This window comes from Oryzias melastigma, linkage group LG4 (genome assembly GCF_002922805.2).
Source record: "Oryzias melastigma strain HK-1 linkage group LG4, ASM292280v2, whole genome shotgun sequence".
Lineage (NCBI taxonomy): Eukaryota > Metazoa > Chordata > Actinopteri > Beloniformes > Adrianichthyidae > Oryzias > Oryzias melastigma.
In genome coordinates this window covers 6,181,227-6,195,098 of record NC_050515.1, presented here as the reverse complement: position 1 = coordinate 6,195,098, position 13,872 = coordinate 6,181,227, and the positions used below count along the sequence as shown (strand labels likewise).

At 37.8% G+C, this 13,872-nt stretch overlaps 1 protein-coding gene across 1 annotated transcript in view; it reads left to right on the top strand.

Annotated features, from left to right (window-relative positions):
• faf1 (Fas (TNFRSF6) associated factor 1) overlaps positions 1-13,872 on the top strand; it is a 74,251-nt gene that overhangs the window by 11,834 nt on the left and 48,545 nt on the right. Inside the window, exons 5-7 of the mRNA XM_024278954.1 lie at positions 1,385-1,476; positions 1,764-1,855; positions 9,516-9,621. Coding sequence (XP_024134722.1) covers positions 1,385-1,476; positions 1,764-1,855; positions 9,516-9,621 — 290 coding nt within the window. The remainder of the gene's footprint in view (positions 1-1,384; positions 1,477-1,763; positions 1,856-9,515; positions 9,622-13,872) is intronic.

Sequence of the window (13,872 nt, the reverse complement as noted above, 5' to 3'; positions counted from 1 at the left end):
GCTCATATATTTGTTATTTTCCCCACTTAAACCGGTTGCTTTTTGTCGGTTGTTTCCCAATAACAACCACTAGAGTTTCCTAATTTCCCCCAGGGTGTGTCCCAAAGGGATTAATAAAGCTATGTCTAAGCTATGTCTAATGTCTAGAGGGCACCGTAGGTTTGTGTATCAGTATATACTGCTGTCAGCTGACAGAAACGCAGAAGAAGAAGTTACTTTCAAAACGAACGTTCCTGATAATCTAATCATTCTCCTCATGGATGTTAGGATGTTTTTCTCATTTGCATCAAGACATTATTATTATTGTTTTTATTTTTCTCTTCCTGGGCTAATGCAGGACAACAAGCCATCAAACTGGGTTATAAACAGACAGAAGAGCAGCTAAAAACTGTCATTTAGATGCAGCTCCTGCAGGCTAGAAGGTAACGATAGTCAAGAAAGACAAAAAACTGCCGAATCCAGAATGGAGAGATGATTATAGATGCTTTTGTGGAGTTCTTTAAAATAAATAACTTAACCTCTCAACATCATCCGTATCATCTGTGCATTTTAAATGAGATAAACAGTCAAAGCCTCCATCATGCAGCAATGAGGCTAAAAACTTCAGACAGTTTCTCCAATGGGAGTGTCTAGTTTATGAACACATTTTTGGACAAGCATTGAGCATTAACTTAGACGCACATCAAAAGATTCAGCGGACTCGAATTTGATGCATGAATCGCATTTGATGTCAAATGCAACGTTACGTCGGGCTTGTTGAATTTGTTCATAAATGTTGGACTATTCTCTTAAAAGTGCGACTTATACTCCGGAGCGACTTATATATGTTTTTTTCTTCTTCATTATGCATTTTTTGGCTACTGCGACTTATACTCCGATGCGACTTATAGTCCGGAAAATACGGTATACAAAAATATTAACCCTTGTGCTCTCTTATTGGGTCCAGATGACCCGACCCTTATATCGATTCGTGATCCCTCCCATGACAAAGGTGGACAGGAATTTATGTCTGCCATGGACACCAGTCAAGATAAAAAATCTGTGGAAAAAAAAGTTCAGCGTGCTGTCTTGTGGGGTCCAGACTTTTAATGTAGACATGCCTAGGATAGCACAAGGGTTACAAAGTAAGAATTGTATGAGCAAAAAGAGCCTTATAACAGAGGAAAAATGTGCAGATGCTTCTTAAAAAAAGTTTAAAGAAGTTTATGAGAAAAACGTTATTTTTTAAGGCAGAATCACACAAGAAATGCTACAAATGTGTTCTTCTTATGTTGTCATAATCTTACAAAAACTCCCAAGGAGATCCTTTAGTTTTTCAGAAAGACTGCTGTTTATGTTTATTAATGAATCTAATAACAGTCATTGCTCTTGTCTACGTCAACAGGAGAAATCAAACAAATCCTGGAGTCAGAGCTCGCCGTTCCAGTATCCAAAATGCAGCTGAAGGGATGGAAGAGCGGCGACGTGTCCGATAGCGTGAGTCATCTGTCAGGATTTTTTAAGCAAACATAAGTCATTGGAGAAAATCCCTTTTCCCTTTTTATTAACTGGTAAATCAGTCAGTTTTTGCATAAAAACACATTTTCAAAAGACACTTTTAGATTTAATCAAAATTTTTGAGGCCACATTATGAACTTTATCACAATTCAAGTATTTTTAGAACAATATCTTTAGAACTGACTTGTTTTTAGGAGATTATTTATCTACGGTGAAAAATTAAGTTAAAAGAATCTGTATTTTTGTTTTTTTTAATGGATTTTCAGACGGTGCTGAAAAGTTTACACCTGCCCAAGAACAACAGCCTTTATGTCCTGACCCCAGACATCGCACCTACTGCCAGCACTAGCAAAAACAGGTATTCATTCTGCTGCTTATTATCTGCTTTTTGTGAAAGAATATTGTTGTTTGGTCTTGTGGAAAATCTACAACTGCTCACAAACAGAACTGCTACTTTTGGAGAGTCTCCCCTTATTTTTAAGAAAGTAAAAGGTTTTGTTTAAATCTGGAAACATCCCCAAAAAGCTGTTATTTTGACATATTTTTAATTGAATTTTCAGTTTTGTGACAGAAAACAGTTTCTTAATTTGAACCTTTCCCAGAAATCAATAAAAACAGCAACATTACAGGAATAATCTTCAAATAAAAAAGTTTCATATTATTAAAGACTCACTCCAATCAAAATTGTGTTTTTGGTGTTCTTAACATTTTAGCATTTTTTTTTGTGATGGGCGACGTATGTAAAAATAATTAAACAATTAAACTGCATTACTGAGTATTTCTTTATTCAAATATCGTTGGATCAGGAGTAGATTATTTTTAAAAATGGCATAATTATAATTAAAAGACCACTGTGAATGATTTTACAATAGAGTAGATCTTGAAAAATTATGTAAAAAAACGTTAAATAAACTTTATTCTGTTGTGATTTTTTTTTTTAAATTAACATTTTCCTCAATATTTGAATAAAACGCAAGACTGATGTTGAGACACTGCATGCAGTACATATAATAAACCAGCAGGTGGAGCCCTAAGTCCTAGAATAATGAATCCTTCCAGCATAAACCACATCCTTGTTTTATGAAGGAACCTTTGACCTGCTGGCGCACATTCATTTTCTTATATCCACTCTGACATTTCCAGAGGAGCATCTGCTGCCAAAGCTTCCATTTGTTTTGTAAATAATTTATCCTCTTTTTATTTGAATTTTTCAGCATAACATTGTTGCTGGCTGAATGTCGATTTACATTCTGCACTTTAGAAATTATGCATGACATCCACACCTGCTTTTATCCGTGGCTTTCTGCCACAGTTTGGCATTTTAAGTAATAGTCGAGACCCAAAGAAAGCTTCCTGAAGCCAGACTGTTCGATCCCGTGAAACCACATTAGTAGCCTTTTCCTTCTGAAAGGTCACTCACAGAATAATCGCTGCAGTATTCAGGTGTGTGTTTCTACTGAAAAGGGTGAGATTTTCTTTTTTTAAATCTTGTTTAAGGGCTCACATCAGTAATTAGATAAAAAAAATAAAGACGACCAGTGTGCATCTATGAGTTTTTTTCTGCACAATTTCTGTTTTAAAAATATATTTTTATGATTATAGAGGATGTGCTTTTCCTCACCGAGGCTACAGTAACCCGTTAACATCAGAAATGTTGCTGGCCACATCTAAATAACACACGCTCTTTGATGGTTTATGCGATGTGTGTGTCAGCTGATTTTGTCACAGTGCAAAATAGATATTTTAAAATGTTGCATATCAGCACAAAGCTGCTTTTATCTGCTGCAGGATCAGCCAAAATTACATTAATTCAGGTCTGCAACCTTCAACTCTGAAAGTCCTCTCTCTGACTACAACTCAGCAGGAGCCACAAAGTCTTCACTCACCCCTTAAAAAATAAGACAATGATTTGTATTTATGCTATTGGTAATATTATAATAAACATAAATGAACTGTTGTTTATTTTTCTCAAATAAAACATCAACATTATAAGAAAATTGCCCTTTTTTGAAAACTTTTGACAGAAATTCACGTGAGTTCCTTTCAAAATAAAACACCCTGCCACATATGATCATCTCAGTGAAGCAAATGTAGTAATAAGTGTAATGGTAGCAGTTATTAAATAAAAATACAGTTAATTTGACTGTTGAAGGTGCATCTCTGACATAAATGTACACTTAAAATTAGTTTATTTTTTCAAAAATACTAAAGGAAATCTGTTTTATAATCTGGTGCAGCTTATTGATTTTCTTTAGTACTGGACAAGAAGCATAAAAAATTGTCAAAATGTTGTAGTTCGACTTGTGATGCGCACAACTGTTTTCATAAATGAGTTAGTTTACTTTCTCACTTCTTACTTTAGAGTTACTTTTTAAAAACATTTAGAAAATTTCTTTGATAAAAGAGCCAGAATGGAGGGGGAAAAGAGCCATTGTGACTCTGGAGCTGCAGGTTGGAGACCCCTGGTCTAAACGGTTGAATAATTACGATTGTTGAAAGAATGTCAACATTTAAGGGTTAAATCAGCAGCAGCAGCAGGAATGTTCAAGAGTGAATTTTTTCATATTTATGTGTTATATTACTGTTAATGGTATGAAAGTAATGAATTAGGAATTAAAAGTAGCACAATAAAGCTTTAAAAAGATCAAATTTGGTCCAGATATTGGGTTCTTAAAAAGCAAAAATATATGTGGTCACTTGTTGTTCGTGCAGCCAAAAAAACGGCACAGTAGCTCCCGAGCAAACAAGCATTCACATGTCAGCCAAACACTTGTAAAATAAGTCATTTGGCAGTTTGCCTCTTTGCGTGCTAGTTAGGCTAAGTGCTAGTTATATTGTGTTGGCAGCTAATGGCCCTCATCTCCCTGCGCTCCCCTCCCCTGCCCTCTCCTCTCCTCATCTTCTCACCCTCACACGAACCGCCGCGTCTTTTTAGCAGCGCCGCTGCCATTCCTCCAAGTGTCATCGATATCATTTTGGGTGTCGGGAGCTCATTATTCGGCTATTTTAGTGCCGGACAGTGTGGGCTCAAAGAAATGGGTGGTCTTCCGTGTGCGCGCCCACGCGGTTGTGCATTAGTGCGCGACCGTGTGCGGATGCGACCCTGTTGTCATAATGGGAGACGATAGGTGACAGATCGCAGAATTTAGGGGGAGCGGCCTCCCGCTGTGAGACCAAACAAGCTGTTAGCTTGTTATAAAAATAAACCGCAGTCACAGCGAACACACAATTAATCTCCAGTATCTGCAAATTTGTTGCAGGCGGCCGGTCTAACAGTCGGTTCAAACATTAGGCGGATGTTCGGCCGCTGTCTGAGCTGCACTAAATAAAAATAAATCGTCATTATTTGATATTTAATTATATCTAATTCATTTAATCGCTCTACTTGTTTTTGCAATTGTTGCACCCATTTAAAAACATGTTTTTGTTTTAAAGGAAATAAATAATTAATATTTTTATAATACATTAAAGTGTATTTGCTTTATCGTATTGCAACAACTCTATGACAGATTCTGCATTTCTATTCACAGCGTCGGTAAACAGGTGCTCACCAAATCAAAGATCTGTTTTTTTTTCATTCGCTCACTCGTTAATATGATCTAATCCTCGTCTCTCCTTTATCTGCATGCCTGCATGAGATTATCATCTAATTAGCATAAATACAATCACATTTAAATGTTATTTCTTACGATTTCTGAGAATATTGTGGTATTTTTTTTCTCTTGCATATTTTTACTTAAAAACACAGGCATGATTTCTTTTATTTAGTTTTTTAGGTAATCTCCCTTCAATTATGTTGTCTAAATTTAGTTTTTTAAATATCTTTTGTCTTAATCTAAATAGGATGTTTTTCAGATCAAATTTAAAGAGAGAATTTAGCTTTTGTTCTTTGACTTTTTTGCCTCTTAGTTTGTTTATTTTGTCTTTAAAGCATGTTTATATAATGCCTACATTTTTGAGGGGAGGTCGGAAATTATTTTTTTAATAATTCAAACAATTAATTTAATTGCAAACTGTGCTGTGAATGCTGAAGCTGAACAGATTTAGATTATAAATAGTTTGAGCATGTTTCGCTTGAGTTATTTGTCGGAGCTAAATTAGCGAGTCAGTTGTCTAGTTGAAAAGGTCAGTCGTTCCCCCAAATCCCAATCCTTTATTTGCTTCAGATTGTTGCTAAGTAAAAATGCAAATGTCCCATAAATGGTAATAACTCTGGCAATTGCTTTGTAGAGCTTGGCTCATGCGGTGCACACACACCTAAAACAAACCCGCTGATTAAATAGTGCTGCTCTGTCATTATGGTCGCGCTGAGCAAACTCCTCCTGGTTGTCTTGTTTGATTAGAAATAAATCTGGAGGCTTTTGGAAGATTTCTTCTCTGTCTCAGGTATGTCTGAAGATTCCCGGTCTATCCAGGTGTTGTTCTGGCAGGATTCTGTTCTCCGGGGCAACCGGACTTTTGGCTGATTATGAGACTGGCTTCTTTAGTTGGAGTCCAGAGAAGGCCGTGTTGATGAGCGCCTGTGAACACAAGAGACTTCTGAGGAGGAGCTTATCTCCTGCATAAATGATGAAAGCCTGATGAATATTTTAATGGAGGCTTTCATGTTTATTCTCCTCTCCGGCTCCCGGCAAGAGTGTTTGCCGACGAAAGGTTATTTTAATTTGAACTCTCGGAGAAGTTTTAAATTGGAGAAATGATTCATTAGGTGGTTTGTATGTTAGGTTTTGCGTGAGCTGCAGACAACCTTCATTAGAACCGTCCAGTTAGAAGCTAATGGGCAACATGGCCGATCAGAACAGAGCAGAGGCCGAACCGTTCCGCCTTTTTCTGCTCTGTTGTGGATGTAAAATGTGGAGAAGGTAAGGAGACTGTGTGCAGTTTCATTTTAGGATGAGGCATCCTCGGGATGTTTTAGGGAAAGGTTAGGGATGCTGGTTATAGGACTGTGTGCTGTGGCATATACGGGTATTTGTATTTTCCCGTCACTTTGTGTGCACGTGTGTGTGCATCCCTGTGTCAAGCGGTTCTACTTTAATAAGGTCTAGCGTCTGCTCTGTGCCGGGGGGACGAGCAGCTTAGGCGACGGGCTTACCTCAGAATGAAACCAATCTGCTTTGCCTGCTCTTTCCTCGCTGCAGACTGCTCCAGCTTGGGTGTCCATAAAGTTAAATGACATTTTCCTCCCGCCGCCCTTATGCCATGTCAGGTGCCTCCAGAGATGTTGTGGGCCGACCTAGATGTCACAGTCTGTGTGTGTTGAGCGAGGAAAAAAAAGGACCTCTGATGGCAGAGACAAACACAGAGACATTTCCACCCCACACTGCTGTGAGGAGGCCTGTAGGAACTCCTGTTCCCTTCTGTTTTCATATCAACATCCCACATTTCCAGACAGATGGCAAACCGCTTTCGAAGTGACTCATTATGAATGGCAATTTGTTTTTCTGCTTTTTAAGTAGCTATATTTGTACCATCGAGCAAAAGCAACGGGTCTGTCTTTTCAGAGCAAATTTCGAGCAGAATGTTTTGTCTTCCTGCCATCCAAGGCGGCTAAGATGTTCTTTCTTTGCTTGGAAGGACAGAGTAACACTTAGTTTACCCTCTATCTCTGCCTATTTAGGAGTCTAGCTGCCTGCCAGCAGCAGCAGCTCGAGACTCTGTCCAAACATAATCATGATATTAGCGAGATCCTTATTTATGTGTCCCTACGCCTTCCATTTCTCCTCTCTTCTCAAGCACACCCCAGCCTCTCTCAGCCTTCTGTTCAGCCCCTATTACATATGCAGCCATCCTTCCCACTCCACACATTTCCAATCTTCTCTAGTTAGCTACAACAAACATTACATTTACATATTGATTTCATAGTTTTAGTAAATGTAAATATGCTGTCATTACAGTAAATTTGAGCTTCTGTTAACATAAGCTCGTCCAGATCTGCACAGATTAAGGGTGTGATTGCATAATTAATATGTGCGCTACATATTAATTCCCTCATCCCTCTCTTCCTCTTAACTCTTTCTTGGTTTCTGAGCCCCGATTAAGTGCCTGTTTCGGCCTCTAAGCCTCCCATTGCTATTCGCTCACACAGACCCTGGGCTTCCTCAAAATGCTACTTAACCTCACAAGCTTATTGTAAATGAAGCCTCTAGAAGTTTATTCCTCCTCCACTTCTCTGTCTGAAAATGCTGTGAAGAACTGATGTCGGTCCAGAAAGAGACGTTTACCTACAGCAAACTCAATCGCACAGGGGGCCAAAATCCAAAACACACCTTAGGTCACGGGCCGAACAGGATAAACATTTATTGAACACTCTAAAACTACAGTTTTTAAATTTTAAAACTGACCTTTTAACCTAATTATGAACTAGATATACAGCATTACCTGTGATAATACTAGTGTGAATGCTGTAACCTGAATTTGGCCACTTAAGATGATAGCTGAAATCACTGAAGCTAATAGCTAAAAACACTGAAGCTGATAACCAGCTAAAATATTAGCTAAATGCTAAATTATCCAAAAAACTAAAAAAAAATAAAAATAAAAAAACCTAGGTTATAAAGCCTTAATTAGCCAAAATAGCATGTCGCTGAAATATTAGCTAAACTCCAAAATAGCCTAAAAGATCTTAGTAAATGCCAAAATAGCCTAAAAAGCTACCACAATGTCAGTTTTTTTTAAAGTTTAAAATTGTAACTTTTTAACATAATTATGAATGATAAAAAGGCAGGAATATTATTCCAGAATAAATGAATTTAGACTTTAAGTAACTTTCAATATTTTACTCTCAATAAAAATATATTTTGTAGAAATTATACAAGTTAGAAATAAGCTCAAGATAACATCGGGCCATTAATAACAATAAAATAAAATGATCTGGAGGGCCGGATCCGGCCCCCGGGCCTTGACTTTGACACATGTGATCTATGGAGCTAAATTAGGGCCAATATTATTTGAAACCCAAATAAGACAAATTGAAAAAAATATTGATGTTTGGCCAAAAAAAAGAATAGTGTCTGAAAGTTTTTACTATTCTAAAATAAACAAAATTTCAATTTCAAAACTTTTTTTTTCATTTTCGAATCTTAAAATTTCTGTTTGAAAATGTTTTTAACCCTGTTGGAAATTGAAGTTTTTGAATTTTGAAAGCCTAAAAAATTTAACATTTGAAGCTGAAAATAATGAAGTTAATTTTAGAAAAACAAAAAGTTTCGGACATTTAAATTTGTTTTAAATCAAACGCCAACATTTATTTTAATTTATGTTGTGTTTCAAATAAAACTGGCCCCACGTTAGCTCCATATTTACCCTCTTTGACTAAAATTACTCACAAAAATAGGAGTTTTTCGCCGCATTTAAAAAAAAAATGGTGTTTGTTTTCCTTTGGCTCAAAAGTAATTTCTGTTTAGTTTCTTAAAATATATATGTTTTCATTCTATCAATATACAAAAGGAATTTTTAAACTGGGTCACCACAGTTGGATCAGTTTTTACGTATTTCTATTTTAGTCCAAAAATTAGCAGTTTTGCTCCAATTAAATATCATAATAGTCCAAATCTACCACTGAATACCGTTTTCTTTTAAACACCCACCTGAGACCCCATTAGATCCCAATGATGAGTTCAGTTAATGCTTCTCCTTTAATGTCACAGTGAAATTAACTCCTCGGGCTTTGCAGGTAGAAATGTACAGATTGTCCTTGTTTACTCTGCAGTAGCTTAGTTAGCAGATTGATGGACTCCTTGCTGTTCGAAGGCAGGTGGTCGTAGCTGTGAGCTCCTGCAGAGCCGAGCGGCGCTCTGGACAGGCTTGTTAAGACAAGCTAAGTGGGTGACTGGCTCTCTGAGGAGACATCCAGCCACTCCGGGCCCTCAGGCCGCCACCACATGACAAGTTTTGTCTTGCCCCGTCATTGACTGGGTCACGTTCTGTGATAATGTTTGCTTTCCTTGGCATCTGTATATTTCCGATGTGCTTTCATTTCCTCCAAGTTCATTGTTATTATCTTGTTGTTTTTTTAGTGCTCTTCAGGATTCGTTAAATCAGAGCTTCCTGCTGATCATCAGCCACCGTGAGGCTCAGAGAGACTACAGCCTCAACTTCCCGGGTTCAAGAACCATCCAGGAGGTACGCCTCAAACATCAGAGATGCATCATCTACAGCAGTGTTCCCAGTCTACGGACCGATTTAAATTAGATTAAATATTTACAGTCCGAAAAGGGCTGAAGTTGGTATTTTTAAGCTTCCGGTTTCTTAAAATCTATTTTCAAAATAAAATGCTACTAGAAAAAAAATAGTTAAAGAAGTCTAAGAATATCAGTAGATATCTTTTATACAGATGAGGAAGATTTCAATGAAACAAAGTTATTGATTTGTAGAAGTCGTAAAGAAAATTTCACATATTTTTATTGCATAGAATGCTATTTTAGAACTTAATCCAGGCTCCTAATATCTTTTAGGGCAAAAAGATTGATCATGTTTTGTCTTTACATAAATCTTCATTCATTGGGTATTTTTTCAACACAATGGAACATTTTATGTGCTAAAGTTTCTGAACCTAATTCTAAGAAAATTCTCAAATGTCCCCTTTACAAGTTTCCATAAATCTGCAACTTTATATGATTGAATCTTCATTCTTTGTAAAATGTCTGAACTTTGTGATGAAGATTTTCCCTTTAAAGTCTAAAGTGGAGGCTAACAACCAGACGCTAGCTTCAGCCACGCCTGACCTATAAGGTGTGATGGATAAATAAAGAAAAATAAAATGACGCAACTGTCATAAAACTGGTATTTTCTAAATATAATATAAACATCAATCCATGGTTGGTTTATTTTACCATAAAAAAACTAATCAACCATCATTACAGTCTAATGTGTGGAAACACTTTGAATTTAGCAAAGACTTGTGACCATGCAGTGTGGTGGAAGGTTCTAATAATGTTGGATTATTTTGATGTGGAAAAGCAACTTTATAAAACTAAAATTTGAATCTATTAGACATTAATTGTTTGTTTGTACACATATTTAATTTACACTTGATTATCTTGCAAGAAATACAAAGAATCTGGAAACTTCATCTGGACTGTTCAGTATTTAACTCAGAGTCACGTGGTTGAAGTTTTGGAAAAAGATTTCCCGGGTCAATTTTAGATCAGTGAATCTGATCGTTCAAAATGAACAAATTGTGTCTATAAATTGGATCGGCGACTACAAATTATGATATGAATCAAATTTTTTTTTTTAAAGGGAGTTTTTACACCACTAATGCACAAAATCCAGCATTCAGACTGTCTAATGTTACAAGGATGATGCTAATAAAGTTGCTCACGTTTACTGTCATATTTATAAAGTACAAGTTTTAGAAATATTTTGTAGCTTCAGGTGAAGCTGAAGTTGGCGTCTGAATATTTTATATTTTAGCTTCAATTTCAATTATGAGTTAAGTGAAAATCTACATCACTTTTTAATAGTCCCTGCCGAAAATCTGCAGATATTTTACAGAGAATGAAGATAAAATTTTCCCTCTAAAGTAAAGTGAAACTGGAAGCTAGAAAAAAAAATAATAATAATAATAAAAAAAGTCAGACGCCCACTTCAGCTCCGTACAGGCCAGTCCAGGAGAATATTATCTGACAATAAACCGGTCTGTTGTCTGTAAAAGTTTGTGGACCTTTCCTCTACCGCCCATCAGCTGCTTCAGTCTGATGTTGTTGTCACATTTTATACTGTTTGCAAAACTTTTCTAGTCTCCATTGACCACAGTTTTATTACTCATCTGAAATGATCATCTTCTAGAACTCATAATTGCTAATTCTCTTCTACTTTGTCCGTCTTTCTACTTCTTGTTTGCTTTGACTGCTGAGCCAGAGACGGTCTAAATGACTGACCGTTGTTTGAACTGCCTCAGCAGGAGACAAAAATCTTCATCTGAAAGAAAACAGTATAAAATATTCATCTTTGATCAGACCTCCAATCCGAATGAGAGCATTTTTCGGTCTGATGGTTATTACGGAGCCTAAAAAGGTAAGCGGCGTAGATGAGCTGCTCAGTGAGTTCAAGCTAGCGCGTAGCTTCACTCACAGACATGCATTACTGCTCTGTACGACCCGGGCGTCACCCCTCATGCAGAGAGAGACCTGAGTAGCTGTTATTTATTATTCACAACATGCAGCTCCGTTCTAGGAGCACGATTCCCAGAGACCAATAGGGAAGTTTCTTAATAAACCAAATGGTTTTTATCTGTTCAAAAACAGTTCCTAATTCTGCAGAATGTTTTTGGTTTCTCCCTTTTTCATTATACTGTATTTAGAGGTTAAAATTATCTGAAAATATTCAATCAGGTTTTGTTAATTCAATATGGATTCAGTTTTCATTAAAAAAATAGTAATAAAAAACCCTTTTCACATAAAACATTAAAAAAGCCAAACTTTAATTAAAAAAAATAAAAAACTCAAATTTTAAAACATTTGTAAAAGCAGAAAAAAATGCCGTAACGAGAAAATTAATTAGTTTTTCAGTAAAATAAGTATTTTATATGCTCTATGCTTTCAATGTTGACAAAATACAATGTCTCAAGAAACAAACAAACACAAATCCTCGCTTTTTAGCTTCAGTCCTGCAGCCCGGTATGGGTTAGGACCCCTCAATGACCACCAGGCTCCTCGCAGGGCCTGTAATGGTGCTAATTGAACAGATTAGTCGGAGCAGCATCTGATCTAGAGCTCGCCTGCTTCTCCTCACATTCACTTCTCTTTTGCTCTCCTGTTCGCTCCCTCTCTGCCATCCCTCCTTTTTTCCCTCCTCTCCCTCTGTGCTCAGGCAGATGGTTTTGATGAGCACCCACTGTGAACCTTAAGTGTTTCTGCTGGGATTACAAACACTGGGGAGGTGCTCCTGTGGTGTGGGAGGGGGTACTGTGGTCACAGAAAAAGGAGTTAAGACTCCTTCGCCTCCTCCTCAGCCCGGCGGGGGTGTTGTAAGAGGCTATAGGGGCTGGAGCCGGGACAATGTGGGCTTAAACAGGCCTCCGTGTCGCTGTTTTTTCCTTACACATGCTTTTCTTTAGACTCCTCCAGGCCTCCTGCGGCGAAAATGAGTCCCAGGATTTAACCTACATTTATCAAATGCTTACAGCATGGAAGTGTGGTTGAATTTCAGCTACAGGTGCAGAAAGGATGATCAAAGTTGGAGCGGAGAGCCTGGCTTTACCTGCTCCTCGAAAAAAGTTTTCTGCAACGTTGTTATTGTAAAAAGAGACGGAAACAAAGAAGTAACAGCACATTCAGCCTTTTCTGAATATACTGTGTCCACTCGCACATACGGACTCTACTACAGACTACCTTTCTCTCACCATTCTTGCTTTTGTCTTAGCCTGAGAGCAGCCAATGAGCCCCGTTTGTGCATATCAATGGGAAAGACTCTGGTCTTTTTGTTTGTTTCTGCCGTAGATGCTGGCTTTGCCTTTCTGGCTCTCCGTGCCCTCATCCCCCCTCCTTTTCCACTCCTTCATTTACCGTCTCTCTTTTCCATCGTCTTTCTTCTCCATCTCAACCTAAGGCCGGGGTAGACTTTCATTGGAATTGCCAGACAAGAGTGTGGGGGTAAGTTGCTGGCTAGCTTCTGAGCTAAGCTGGAGAGTAAATGTTTGCCAGGGAAGTAGAGGGTAGAATAGGGATGGCTGCTCGGTCCTGGGTTGTCCGTGACCAGACTAGTTGTCCTGGGGATTTCCCTCGTCTACCGCCCCCCCACCACCCCACCCCAGAGCTGGGCCTGGGGCCCAGACCTGCTACGCAGCTGGGAGACCTATATGAAGCAAACGCAGACAGGCCCTACAGAACCGAGAGCTGGTGGGCTGGGTGGAAAAAGCTAAAGAAAGAATGGCATCTGGTGTCTAGAAGAGATGAAGAAAGAGGGAGATGGAAGCTTGTGACTGTTTAAGGGAGACCTCTCCTTCTCTGTGATTTGCTTCCAACCGGGGATTACCGGCAAATTGGCGTTACCAGTCTCTGGATCATTAATTTTTTATTTTTTTTCCCGTCAGGCTTATTATTGGCCAGCCTCCTAAACGTTGCGTTTAACTGACTCCATCTTTTTTTATTCCAAAATTTTCTACTGAGTACAAATAATCTCTTCTTTGTGGATAAATAATGATTTTTCATGAACCTCTGTGGGTTTATTGATTTTCCTTTTAAAGGTTTAGGGAAAAACTTGTTCACATTTAGAGCAAAATATGACTTAATTTGTTGTGTGTGTGACGATGGTAGATAGGGGGCAGCATTGGACAATATTGTGTCAAATATTGGATGCAACAAAAAAAGATGTGCTACTTGTAGAAGTAATGTGTCAGGCTAACTTTGCATTGCTGTTTTTATTTACACT